General features: G+C 38.8%; 1 protein-coding gene and 1 non-coding gene across 3 annotated transcripts; one reads left to right on the plus strand and one right to left on the minus strand.

Moving 5' to 3' along the window:
• Positions 1-5,591: 5,591 nt before the first annotated feature.
• Positions 5,592-5,677, minus strand: trnay-gua (transfer RNA tyrosine (anticodon GUA)). Its single transcript is given in 2 exon segments — positions 5,592-5,627; positions 5,641-5,677. It is a non-coding gene; the product is annotated as a tRNA-Tyr (tRNA).
• LOC131961904 (tripartite motif-containing protein 55-like) lies at positions 5,670-13,446 on the plus strand. 2 transcript variants are annotated; one of them, XM_059326828.1, is made up of 9 exons: positions 5,670-6,251; positions 7,711-7,871; positions 8,402-8,571; positions 9,160-9,337; positions 9,954-10,049; positions 10,755-10,988; positions 11,105-11,127; positions 12,384-12,508; positions 12,604-13,446. In XM_059326828.1, the coding sequence occupies exons 2-9, from the start codon at positions 7,743-7,745 to the stop codon at positions 12,774-12,776; spliced, it is 1,128 nt and encodes a 375-aa protein (XP_059182811.1). In that variant the 5' UTR covers positions 5,670-6,251; positions 7,711-7,742; the 3' UTR covers positions 12,777-13,446. The 2 variants fall into 2 exon arrangements, with proteins under 2 accessions (XP_059182811.1, XP_059182810.1); XM_059326827.1 differs by lacking the exon at positions 5,670-6,251 and having other exon boundaries at positions 6,932-7,871.
• The last annotated feature ends 266 nt before the right edge of the window (positions 13,447-13,712 follow it).

Genomic DNA, 13,712 nt, shown 5'->3' on the forward strand with positions numbered 1-13,712 from the left:
GTGTGTGCATGCATGCGTAGGGCAGCACATATTTTTCACTCGCTCCTCTAAGTGTACATGTGGGAAAAGGATTTGTGAGGCATTTCTCTTAATTAATTTCTTCTGCAGACCTTTTGTCATTGCCACATGCAAGCAAACATACACACACTGCATACACACCCACACGTTGCACAGCAGGTGTGTTTAACTACTCTAGCATCAGCCTCGGAGCTTGAGTACGTCAGGTGAGCTGCATACCTGCTGATTCCCCTTGAGATTACAGGTACAGTATCTGCTTGTGAGGCCTCCAGCGCTCCATCCCCCCTGACTCTATTTTTTGCCGAGAGCTCTCCGGAGACAGACTGCTATCCACCACGGTGTCCCTAATTGATTTACCTGTTACCCTCTGACAACACTGTGGGTATCACAGGAGTCATTATCTGTTGCTTAATTGCCCACGCAGCAGTTTTACACCTATAGTGCTCTTTGACTTACAGATTCTTTATGTGCATCTGTAAACAAACACACACAAATGTGTGACAGAGGGAATTGTTTGGTTTATGTGCTGTCCTGCTTTTGTTTTGTTTGTTTGTTTTGTTTGTTGTTTTGTTTTTGCTTTGTCTCATGTGCTGTCTGACTGGAGACTGCAAACTGAATTGCCCTATTTGGGGTAAATAAAGTTGTTTGAATTGAATTGAATTGAATGTGAACACACATTCGCAATTCCTGATGTTTTAAAATTATTATTATAGTCGATGTCACTGCATATACCCTTTAAATGAGTCATATTTCCCTTGACTCATTAATTACATTTTCATCACAGTTCATTTACTATACAATGAATCTATTGGCTCGTTACATTTAAATGTGTTAGAAGAAATAAGGTTTTTTTTTATCCTGTAGTGTACTTTTATATTAGATTCCATTACAAACAGCCAAAACTGTATTGTGTGTATTTAGAGCCACCTTGTGGTGGAAAAGAGTGCTTACAAGAACAGTGTGCTTGTAGGATCAAAAATTAATTAAACAGACATGTTTAGGTTATTTACAGTATATCTAAAGTATAATTTAAAAGAGTAGGATTCTCTGTTTTTTATTAAGTGTCTTGATTGTGCAGTGACAATGATATTAGGTTTATACTCTCCAATATAGCGACAACAATACTATATAATGCCAAATAAAAACAAAATGTTGCAAACCGGGCAGCTTGTGTTAACACCTACAGCTTGCATTTCTGGATTTGGATATGACCAGTGAGATAAAGCATGCAGCGCCAGTGCATTACTGAACATGCAGTGTGTTACTCAAGTGACAAATCTCTTGTTTACATGCACAAACAAACTGAATGGGGCATTAATCATAAGGTGTAAATGCAACCGCATAACCACAAGTATATTGTAAGCCCTATTTGGTGATGACTGCAGTGATGTCAGTATGTAGTCGTGCATCTACTGGACATAGTTTGCCCTCTTCCTACCACTAGATAGCACTCTTTTACTGTGTTAAAGGCCAGCAGGTTTTTCCATCGCATCTCCTCAGTAAAAACTACAGTATGATGCTCCTTTGATAAGGTTGTCTATTGACATTTTTTTATTAAAAAAATAATATAATGGCTGGGAAATTAAAGCAAAGTAGTAGAAGCAGCAGCAACAACATAATCTTTATACCAAAAAATGTATGTATGGTAATATTGAAGCTCAGAAGTCTGGCAGGGGACCTTTCTTACAGCTCTCTCCCTGATTGCACACTGGCGCTATCTCCAAAATAAATGTATTTATTTTATTAACAAGATATGAAAGCCTACACATTTAATTTAATTTTAATGGCAAGTAGCTGGCTAATCCCAGAGGGTGCATGTTTTGTCACAGATTATTCACTTTGTACAAAGACTGTGGGGGTTGTTTTACTTCATTCACACTTGATCATAACTTTGCACTACACCTTTCTAGTATCTCTATCATGTCCTTTTAGGGTCTCAGCAACAAGCTGAAACAATTCAGTGATTCTGTTGCACATGTAACAACAGCTTAAGATAACTTCAAACATCTATGTGAGTAAATGTTAAAGGATTAATAATAGAGCCTCTATGCTTACTGTACACTTAGTGTAACCTGCTTAATGCAGGCAGGCTCTTGGATGTTGAAACCCTGCTTCGCTTCACTTTGTATTAAAGCGTTAAAGATGAGACAATGTGGACTGCACTTCTCATGGTGCAGAGGGTGTGAGGTTTAAGCCAAGCTGAGAGAGGCACTTGAATGCTGAGCGCATCTTAGTTTCCCATGACCGTGAGCTGCAGTGGTGTCTGTTCAAACAGACTGACGTCGCTTTTACGTCATTGTATGGGAGAGGTTGTTACATAAAAACTCCATGTGGAAATCTGCCCATTTGATTTCATCTTTCTTATCATCAAGTGACTACATGAAAAAAAAGTATGTAAGGCATTTGCAAAAGTAAAAGGTTTCATTTTAAATTCACTACCTATAACACTACTTAAACGTACAGTGGCTTTTTGATATTACAATAATCATTATTGTGATTATAAGGACTAGTTTGATGTGATCTGTCATGTGCTGCAGGTGTTAATGGTAAACGTGACCAGAATGAGCTTACATTGGCCCTTTTTTGCTGCCTGGTGGTTACCTATGACCTCCCAATATGCTGGTTAGACTGCAGCATTTCTAGTAGAACAGGATGTGGACGCTGTGGTAAAAGTGCATGCCTTTCTTCGAATTGTTTTTATTGTAAACTTACATGGTTACATGGATTAAAGGCTTACGTGTCCTAAAATGTTGCTATTTGTTGAAATAAACAGTTAAAGGTTTCAAACTGAGGTGAGTCCCACCAGCAGGACAAGGCACTGCCACGTTGGTAACGACTGGTGATGAAGTAGGACTAAAAGAACGGTGCAATAATTATGATTATACAGCTTAAACATGCCTGTATTTTCGTGTAAATGTGCAGTATCATTGTGGAATGTCTGGTTGGATTTTCAGTACATGGTCATTTACCTGGCTTCTACTTTGCAGGTAATGATACAGAAGGATGACAGAGCTGAGGAAAGAGTGGTTGTCTACCTCAGGAGAACATCTCTGCTCGGTCTGGATCTGCACACAACAGGAGTTCAAGAATGTTAAAGCACATTATTATACACTTTTGGCACACAAAACATACCAGAGTTTAAACATCTTACAGTAAAAATAAGTGCAACTGGAACAACCAAGGGATTAACTAATTATTATCTCAATTTACTGTTACTGTCACTGAAAAGCTTTGCTGTGTACTTGTTTGTGCCATTTAACTTGTACTCAAGAGTGTTTTTGTATTTTTTACATTTTAAATCACACTCAATAAAAATGATATAAACAATTTTCTAAATACTGTAAACCGACCATAAGCATAACAAACTATTTCACCCATGAATGAACCCACATTACTTTTTTGTGAACTTTATTTTGTTATTGTTACCTGTCAATATAAAGCATCAAGTTTCAACTGACATACTAATTATGATATTAAATAATAGTCTTTTGTGCTTACATTTAAAGTATTGTACTTTTTTATTTTTTTATTTCAGTTATTTGTTTATGGTTATCCCAATAAAGACTACATTTAATGATAACTGATAACTTTACAATTATGAGATCTGTACTAATCATTACTAGTTATTTTTTCTGCATGACTAAATTCCAGATAATGAATTTCATTTCAGTTTCATTTGGGAATAAATGTGAAAATACAAAAATAGACCACATAATCTGAGAATGCTTACAAAGACCTTTTAAATCACAGGCAATGACTGCTTACCATCTGTATGAATACAATATGACTTCCACCTAACTGAAATATTCATACAGGAGAACAGATGGCACCATTTGCTCTGCTCCCTATTCTGCTCCCATAAACACTTTTATCTTGCTTACGAGCTTGTAGACCTTTATGTGTGTGGTTGTGTGTCAGTGCATGTGTGTATTTTGTGGCCTTGGTGGTACCTGCAGACCCTTTTACTATATAATCAAAACAACATGTACCACCACTGAGCAAAACAGATAAACAGGAGGGTCACACTGTGTCTTTAAACTGTCCCTTTCTGTCTGGCATTTCATGGTCCAGCATACTGCTCTTAATTTGTCAATCTTTACTTTTTATTGCACTTTTAGCGACAGACACTGCAATATTATGAGTCAGACAGTAATGGCTTAAAAAATTATGAATTCAGTTCAATCACAAAGACATAATGCAGAACATCCTCTTAATTGAGCCATCTAAATGGTGAGCATTTGAGCAGTCCTTGCTTGTTGTTAATGAATATGTAATCACACTAGTTAAACCCTTTCAAAGGCTACTAATTAAAACTGAATGAAGTGGTGTACCCACAGCATCACTAAGAAACAAAAAAAAAAAAGATTTTTTAGTAGATTACAAGAAAAAGACACAGACAGACAGGAGAATTCAGGTGAAAGACACATGTCTGACTTTATAAAATGACAGAGGGCAGTAAGGCTGCTGGTTAATATGTTCACAGATGTAGAAACTACAAGTCACAGAAAGTTTACTGTTAGTAGTTGGATATGAAGGTGATGATTTTCTGCCTTCCAACCTGAGGTCAGCTGTCCCTGGCTGGACACCAAATTAAAGAAATAGAGACAAATTGGTGAGGGGAACCGGAGAATGACATTTATTCATTTTCTTTGATAACATATGTCTAAAATGTTTATATATGACTCACTGACTCTGACGTACCTGTGTGAAAAGCCCTGTGGCCTTATTATAAATGGAACAGAGGTGTAAGGAAGACAGATGTCATACTGTATGAGTCAGAGAAGAAAAAAGTCATATGAAAAGCTATATTAGGTACGCTAAGATAGTTCAATAGCTGCTAGAAGTTTGAGGATCCTGTGTGTAGTGACATGGACTTCAATAGTATCTTTAAATGTAACAAAATAACAAATGATTGCAGCACTAAAAAGTATTGGCAGAAACTGTTAAGATTCCTCCGAAGTAAAAAATACCTTCAATACCTGCAGGAATTGTTTATGCTGTGCCTTTCTTTGATGTTTTTGGAATACATCATAAAGCTTAAGAAGTATTTTTTTAACCGAAGAATATTTCCTTCATCCTATAAAGATCAACAAAATGTCCTCACTTTGAAGTGTTTTCTTCACCTGCCCATCTTTAAAAAGACATTCATAAATGTAAATAAATAATTTCAATCACTCCGTTACTGGGGAACAAATGTTTAATTTCCCAATTTAAATGACTTACTGCTTTACGATTGGACAGATGATAGCATTTGCACAAGCAGATAGTTTTTCATTTAGCCTAACATGCAAAACAAACAAACAAACAAAAGAACTGGAATCTAACAAAGCATAGTTATATTAATTTGAAAAGAAGATATTTCCAACTCCTTCCGTAATAGGCCTCTCAGAAGAACAGAAAATAGCAATAATTACTATTTGAACTTCTTACAAGCAAGATGATAACCTTTTAGCGTGCAAAAATGCAGTTATTATAAAAAAACGTAGCCTAATGAAGCCATTTGTCGTAATGAGTCGAAAAGCTATCCTTATAAACGGCAAAAGTACCAAGTTGCATTTTGGGAAAAGAAGTGCTCCTTCGAGCCGGATTCGAACCAGCGACCTAAGGATGTCCATGTAACCGCTACAGTCCTCCGCTCTACCAACTGAGCTATCGAAGGGAGCTGTTCAAACCCTGGAGCCATGGGATTTTTATAATAAACCAAAAATAAAATCAAAGAAAACGACCCGACGTAAGCAGAAACAGTTTCGCTATAGTTCGCGCAGAGTCGTGTTCGCTGCATTTTAGTTTCAGTTGCGAGTTCGCTGTTGACGTTAGCTGAAGTTAGCTTACGTTAGCTAGTTAGCAAAGTGAATGCTACTATCGGACTATTTTTATCACGCTAAAACTACCATAGCTGTAACAATGAAAGACCTCCCACGTCGTTCTTTCAAGGGGAACGCTTCGCTTGGCATGCGAGAGGTAGCGGGATCGATGCCCGCATTCTCCAAAGAACACTTATTGCGTTCGTTATGCTGTTTTGTCTAGGGTTCGTTGTCATCAAAGGTTGTCATATACTGAGTCTCCAACTGATTCACAATGAGGACATTGTTTTGTTTTACTGGTTTCTTTAATTTAATAATTTGATTAATAGTGACGAGTACCACTTCGTATAGCTGCTATGCTAGCTTTAGCGTTAGTTAGCTTGCTTTCCAAGTGCAACAAATTAGCTTGCCAGCTACCAAAAAGACACGGTAACTACTAATTATACAGACGACACAATTAATTGAATGTTAGGCGAAATACCATTCTCTTCCTGTTGTTTTAATTTAACAAACTAACTTTATAAATCAACTACCTTTTGATGGGCAAGAAGAACAATGTCCATTTGGTGCACGAAGTGTCTGCTGCGAAGTTCGCTCGGCTTTCGCTTCTGCCGTGTCTGCGGTGTGGCGTTAGCTAGCATCGGCTAGCATAGGTAACGTCAAGAAAGTTAGCTTACACGGCATGCTAAAACGTTTGGCATTAAGGATAAAAATGAACAGGCTGTTTATACAAATATATATATAATATATAAACAATACTGCAGAAACGAGCCATAAGAATAATTCATAATACAGGTTATAGAGACCACTCAAATTCACTATTCTTAAAATCACTGACCTGGTTAATTTCCAAACAGCATAAATCATGTACAAAGCAATAACCAATCTACTTCCTGGACAACTTAAAACATCGGCGGGCACGTACAACATTAAAACGATTTTGTCCTTCAGTTTGTGGAGTGAGGCTGTGGAACAGACTCAAGCAATGTCCAAGCATGATGCACTTTAAAAAGCAGTACAAACACATGGTTTTCCCGAGGTACAGGGAGGAAGAAGGGCTTTAACAATCGGGTGTTTTCATAAATGATTTATGTATTTGTTTGTTTAATCTATCTATTTTCTATTTTTTTGTAAATATGTATTATGTAAATATGTACGTTTAGGGAAAAACTTGTTAATTGAATAGTGGAGAAAGGGTAGGTTTAAATAAGCATATGCTTCATCCTACTCCTTTTCGGACATGTTGCGTTCATCACATTATATATAGTCAAAACAAAAGCTATATAGCTTTTGTTTTGACTATTGATATTGTTGTTTTAATTATTCTCATTGGATTTGTTTGTATTTCAGTTTACTTTGTTGTGTTATTCGCACATGTTCGAAATAAAAAAAATAAACTAAATACATTTTCGCCTGACGTTTTATTTTCGAACATTATTTTTCCATTTAAAAATATTGAGCCTTTTATCTTGTGTAATAACATAATTAGCTATGAAAGCTAACGCATCGATACCTCATGCAATTACTACATTTTACATTGGGGCAAATATTTCTAGTAGCTTCGACAAGCTTTTATCATGGCTATAACTGATTTCTAGATATGATGTAAAGCTGCACGTACACCCAGTCACCTCTGATAGCAGTGTAGAGGAGGATGCAGAGTGTGATAGGCAGCTGTTCACTACTGCCCTGCACAGTTTCAAATATGGGCAGGGTAAAAATGGCAACCTTTGACGTGACAGCAATAGCTGCTAAAAACAGAACTGACACCAGCTAGATAGGAGCCCACACCCGCTAGGACAAGAGCAGCAGTTAGCCGGACTCGGGCCTACCTGAGTCTTTTAAACTTTAACAGCTTTTAGTGGTTTTATATTATTAGATTGTGTAGTGTTTGTGTCTTGCTAGAAGCGTTTGTCTAAAATGAATACCATGGATAACTTGGAGAAACAGCTGATTTGTCCCATATGCCTGGAAATGTTTACAAAGCCTGTGGTTATCCTACCGTGCCAGCACAACCTCTGCAGAAAATGTGCCAATGATGTTTTCACGGTAAGCTAATGAACAAAAGGACACACATTTGTTTTAAAAGGAAATGTTGCCTACTAAAACTAGGAACACTGTTATTGTTTAATATCTCCAGCTAACAGCCTATGTCATTTGAACCATTTATTGCTTTATCAACTTGCCCTACATTTTCTTTACATGAAAGGCCAAACCAAGAGCTGTTTAAACAACATAAATGACATGTCTAATAATATCACTATCAGAAATCAGCTAATTTGAGAGTTTTGAAAGAAAACTAGCATTCCTTTTTGTCACAACTTATCAGAATTATACAAGTACTGATTTGTTTACAAACATTAATATTGTCATCATCTGAAAACAAAAAAAGTTTGGGAAATTTAAGATTTGATAGCAGGGCCGTTCAATAATTTGAGTTTTGGTGACTGTTATTTAATTGTATTCCCATTTAGTAACTGCTGAGTGTAACAATTAAATATTTTTTATGCAAATTGAATTGGATTTGTCAATTTAAATATGTGCCTACATGCCACATTTAAGTTTGTGATTGTTTACAGGCTTCAAACCCGTACCTCCCAACAAGAGGTGGCTCATTGACATCTGGCGGTCGCTTCCGTTGCCCGTCCTGCAGACATGAGGTGGTTCTGGACAGGCACGGTGTCTACGGGCTGCAGAGGAACCTGCTGGTTGAGAACATCATCGACATGTTCAAACAGGAGTCCAGCAGGTGAAACAAATCAGATACACAGAGAGAATAGAACCTGAGTACATAGTGATCACATTACTACAGTTATCATTGTCTTTAACCCTGAGGGCAGTGAATACAAGATAGTAAAGGAGGATAAACTGGGGATGTGATGGTAGGTGTGTAGTTGCTGGTGTGGCCTCAGTGCCAGTGGCTTCTGAGTCAGAGAGCTGGAGTGGATGACAGGATGTGTCTACTTTTAGTCATCTATCCACACAGATGATTTCACTGATCTGAGTAGCTGGCTGTACAGCCAAAAGGCTTGGATGACATCAGATCCACGACATTCAACACACTATCATATATGCTATGGACAATGAACTGATATCTTGAGTATTTTTTTATAAACATCAAACATAACGCTAAACAGCAGCGGCCACACCTGTATCCTACACAGGTTAATGGTGATGTATTGATCAAGTGCTGACTGGTAAGGCGAGACTGATGGATCGTCAATAAACAACCCAGACCTGTACCTGTGACATTATCAAACTGACATTACATGTCACATCAATATGCACTGAACAGCCTGACAGGAAGATACCATTGTTTTCTTTAAAACATCAACAGCAGCAAGCCGGCGCCCGAGAGAAAGGAAGAAACACCCATGTGTGACGTTCACGAAGATGAAAAGATCAACATTTACTGTGTTACCCATGGTGTGCCCACATGCTCCATGTGTAAGGTATTTGGAGCGCACAAAGACTGCGAGGTGGCGCCCATCACCAGCATCTACCAGACAAAGAAGGTGAGGCCTGAGATATTCAGAGATCATGAATGCTGTCAATCACTATCAATCAATATTAAGCGCTGCAGGAGGGAGTACTAGAAACTGAAAATGAGTTTGCATTTTTTGCACCTCCGGTTCCCTCATCTTGACCTTTTTTTGAGTTGGTTTGTGATTCCATACCTGAAATAAGGATTGTGGTTAGAAAAGCTTAAGAAGTTTTAACATTATGTTCTACAACATAAAATGCGTCAGTATGTATATACCCCACTAGTGAATTTTGAAGCTTTTATGTGTCATTATAATTAGATAAGAGATGTTTTCGAGGACATTGAACATCACCAGCATACTGGTGGTGTAGCTAAAGCCATGCAACTTTTTCTTCTTCTTCGCTTCAAAAATCATAAAAGGGACTTTTTTATTTGTGAACATTTTTGGCTGAGACAAAACATCTAAGTGTTATAAACATTTGTTTTCAGACAGGCTATTGGTTAGAGTGTATTTTATGCAATAATCCAAAATCCATTGAAAAAAATTGCAATTACCATGACTTACATTTACATGCATTATAACTTTGTCTGAGATTTGAATCACACCTGCTCTCAGGTATTTACTCTGCTGTGTCCTTGCCCCCCAGACGGAGCTGAGTGACGGGATTGCCATGATGGTCGGCAACAACGACAGGATGCAAGGCATCATCAGTCAGCTGGAAGAAGCCTGTCGTGCTATAGAGGTCAGTGTCCAACTGCTGCAGCGCCTGGCCGCTCACTCACGCAGCAAGCCTCGCTCTGTGCGCACACTAATGCACCTGCACTCACCTGCACAGACGTTCAAACGCACGTAATGTGTCCTTGTCACTGCCACTCTGTCTGCTTTTATCTGTCTGTGAGATTTAAACAGAGAGGTGGAGAGGGGAAAATTAATGTTTTGGTGCCTTAGTCTGTCCTGCTCTCTCTTTTCCACATTTTTCTTCTACATGCACTTAGCAGTGCACTCCACTCTGCCTCAGGCCCGCTGACATTAAAAATGAGCAGTGTAATTGATGGGGGGAGAACAGACAGCTTTCCAACGGTTCACGTGCCACAGTTGGACATAGTAGGGAGGAAGCTGGAGTGGCTCCAATCCCCCGTGTGTCACCCTCAGTGGTGTCACTCAGGATGGACATGCAGAATGAGCTCCTCCCTGTACATATGGCACCACCTGATGAGCCGAGGACAGGCTAACCAGTACGTAGTTTACAATATTTACACGGCCGTGCACAGACAGCAGCAACTACTACTGTGTTTTGATTTGAATATTTTAAACTCAGTTGCACCCAAGACTACATTTACATACTTTCTCACCCATAAGACTGCAATGAATGATTCATATGAACATACTTTCAGAATTTATAAACTTCCTTTTTGTGTGCGTTTGTCTCTTACTCGTACATCTATAGGAGAACGGTCGGAGGCAGAAGACCCTGGTGTGTGAGAAGTTTGACCAGCTGTACTCCGTCCTTGAGGATAAGAAGAGGGAGATGAGTCAGAAGGTGACTGCCGAGCAGGACGAGAAGCTCAACTATATCAGGGGCCTGACCAGGAAGTACGGAGACCATCTGGAGGAGAGCTGTAAGATGGTGGAGTTGGGTATTCAGACTATGGAGGAGCCAGAAATGGCTTTATTCCTACAGGTCAGAGTCAATACCAAATGGGGGCAAAATGTTGGCATAAACCTAATAGAAAATGGTGAGAGGAATCAATATTTTGAACAGATATTTAGTCTTTGTCTTTCTCTTCTCTCTTTCAGAACACAAAGCCTCTCCTCAAAAAGTGAGTACATGTCTTTATGCCTTAATCGTTACACTGATGTATGTTTGTTCTGTAAAAAAAGATAACATTATCATTCTAGGTAAGCATTTGATTCAATACTAATAAAAAATACTATTGGGTATGTCTTCTTTCTTTTTTAAGTTCCCTTTCGTTGTTTGCAGGGGTTTTTTTTATATTCTTGTGAATGATTTACCAAATATATATCTGCACCTGAAACCCCCAGGCTAATGCAGCAAGGTCTCACCTGCTCTCTGTGAGCTGTCGAGAGCAATTCTGCAAAATTTAGCAAATAATTATCTTTACCTGTGGCATCCCAAAATAACTTGCAGAGTGTGTACGGATCACAGCTTGGTGATGTATTTAACAAGTGTTACATTGACTGACTGAGGGTGTTTTTTCCCCTATAATTAAAAGGGATAGTTTGGTAGTTTTTTTATAGCGTTGTATGAGTCACCTACAGCAGATTGTGATCAGCACGTCCCCAGTTTGGAGAAGCAGACAGGAGTACCGGCATGAAAATAAGCAATGTACTGCTGTGGACGAGCAGCAGCAAACATATTTTAGCCACCTAAAAAAAGTGTACATGATATTGAGAATATTTTCATCACTTTTACCTTGCTGTCAGACAGCCCTTCACACAAGGTACCGAAAACTTGCTCTCTTTAAAGTCACCAGACTCCTTTGAGAAAAACAGTAATTTTACTTCACAGAACATGTGAGATGCTTGCCTACAGCTGCCTCGATTACTAGTATGTTTGTGTTATTGTGTAACTTTGGCACTGGTAACTTTAAGGGTAAGTTTGGATTCACCAAAGTCACACAATATCACAAGAAAACTAACCAGTAAAGGCAGCGGTAGACCAGTAACTTTTTTGTTCTGGGAAGTAAAATTACTGTTTTTGTCATAGGAGTCTTTGGCTTTGAAGAGAGCATAGATGTATATAACAGCTTTATTTTTGGAAAGTTTGTCTGACGGCAAGGTAAATATGTTCTAAATATAGCGTACACTCAAACTGAAATTGTTTGGGGCTTTTTTAGGTTGGCCTTTTCTCAGGTGGCTAAAATAAGTTTTGTTGCTGCCTGGTCCACAGCAGTATGTTACTGTGTCTGTACTCCTGTCTGCTTCTCCAAACTGGGGCCGTGCCAACTCCCATCTAGTGCAGAAAAAACACTGACTATGCATAAGCACCTCATAAGACCCCACTTCAATGAATCCAAAATCTACCTTAAATGCAATCTGCACCTTTTGCACTCAGGCTTGCAGATGCATCCAGTACAGCACACTTGGACAAAGTTGAGCGAGGCTATGAGAATATGGATCATTACACCGTCGACTTCACGAAAGAGGGAAAGGCCCTGCGCAGCCTTGACTTTCTCCAAGGTGACGGGACAGAGATGATAATTGCAGCAATTTACTGCTTACAGCTCTGATTTTTAGCTATCTGACTTTTATTTCCTTTCCTATTCTCTCTACAGATGATGAAGATGAGGATGAAGAGGATGAGGATGGAGAAGCAGGCACGGAGGAAGGAGAGGGGGCCCAGACTGTTTCGGCAGGCAGTGCTGTCACAGCCGCCTCCGTCCAACCTTCTGCCCCCCAGCAGAGTAACTCCTCCCCAAGCGCAGCCAAGAGCGCTGCCTCGACCTAGCTGTCAGCCGCCGGCCCAGGAAACACCTAAACCTGGAGCAGGATAAGTTTTGCTCCTAGATGTTGATTTCAGGTCAGTTGTGATACTTTTCTCCCAGATTGGGGAACAGAGACAGATTTAGATCTGTGCCGAAGGGAAAGTCTGAGTTGCTGAAGTAGATCTAAAGGAAGAGACAGAAGTTTCAATTCCCTTCCCTCTCCTTTATTGTGATTGCATTAGCGTGCATCACTGCACCCCGACTGATTTTATATGTTTTTTTGTCTGGTTAAACACGCATTTTTGGTTCCTTCTTTAGGTTCTTTTTTTTTTTAAATACTGAAAGACAGACAGATTATTGGTTATTTCCAGAATTCATACATTTTTTATGTAGCTGACCTTTTGAGACTCACAGCTTAAACTGCATCATTAGCGAACATGACAAAAGGGCCTCGGGGTTTTCCTCCCTGTCGTATACTTTTTTATGACTGATATAACTTTATGAGTAGGGTGAGAAACCATCACTGTGACATTTCAATATTTCATACACGTAACAACCTGTATTATGTGTCGTACTCTTTGTTGTGTAACACAGGTATATTTTCCTATGTGGACAAATCGTCACTTTTTTGCCATGTTGCAATGTATTATATCTTATATGTAATTAAAATTGAACACCTACAATACAGAATGTAGAAAGACTTTGTGTAACGCCCTTACCAATTTGTGTCTCTGTGTGTCTGCATGTGTAAAAGAAAAAAACATTTTTTCATTCTCCCTCCCTTTATCTCTTCTTCTACTCTTTTCATGTATGTCTAGCAAAGGAAAATCCATCTAGAAAACGCATTAGCGCCATTATTACAGCTTATTCAGACACTTTCTCTCTTCACTATGGTCGTGATAGTATTCCTGCCTACGACCTACTGTGTATATCAGACTGCAGCGTGCCTCAAACCTTCA

This window comes from Centropristis striata, chromosome 23, assembly GCF_030273125.1.
Source record: "Centropristis striata isolate RG_2023a ecotype Rhode Island chromosome 23, C.striata_1.0, whole genome shotgun sequence".
NCBI classification, from domain to species: domain Eukaryota; kingdom Metazoa; phylum Chordata; class Actinopteri; order Perciformes; family Serranidae; genus Centropristis; species Centropristis striata.

What these genes read in the sequence shown, in the direction of transcription:
- LOC131961904 (XM_059326828.1), top strand. Translation starts at nt 7,743, where the DNA reads ATGAATACCATGGATAACTTGGAGAAACAGCTGATTTGTCCCATATGC. An exon ending in GTGCCAATGATGTTTTCACG is followed by an intron (nt 7,872 to 8,401) that starts GTAAGCTAATGA and finishes GATTGTTTACAG; the next exon opens with GCTTCAAACCCGTACCTCCC. An exon ending in AAGCCTGTCGTGCTATAGAG is followed by an intron (nt 10,050 to 10,754) that starts GTCAGTGTCCAA and finishes GTACATCTATAG; the next exon opens with GAGAACGGTCGGAGGCAGAA.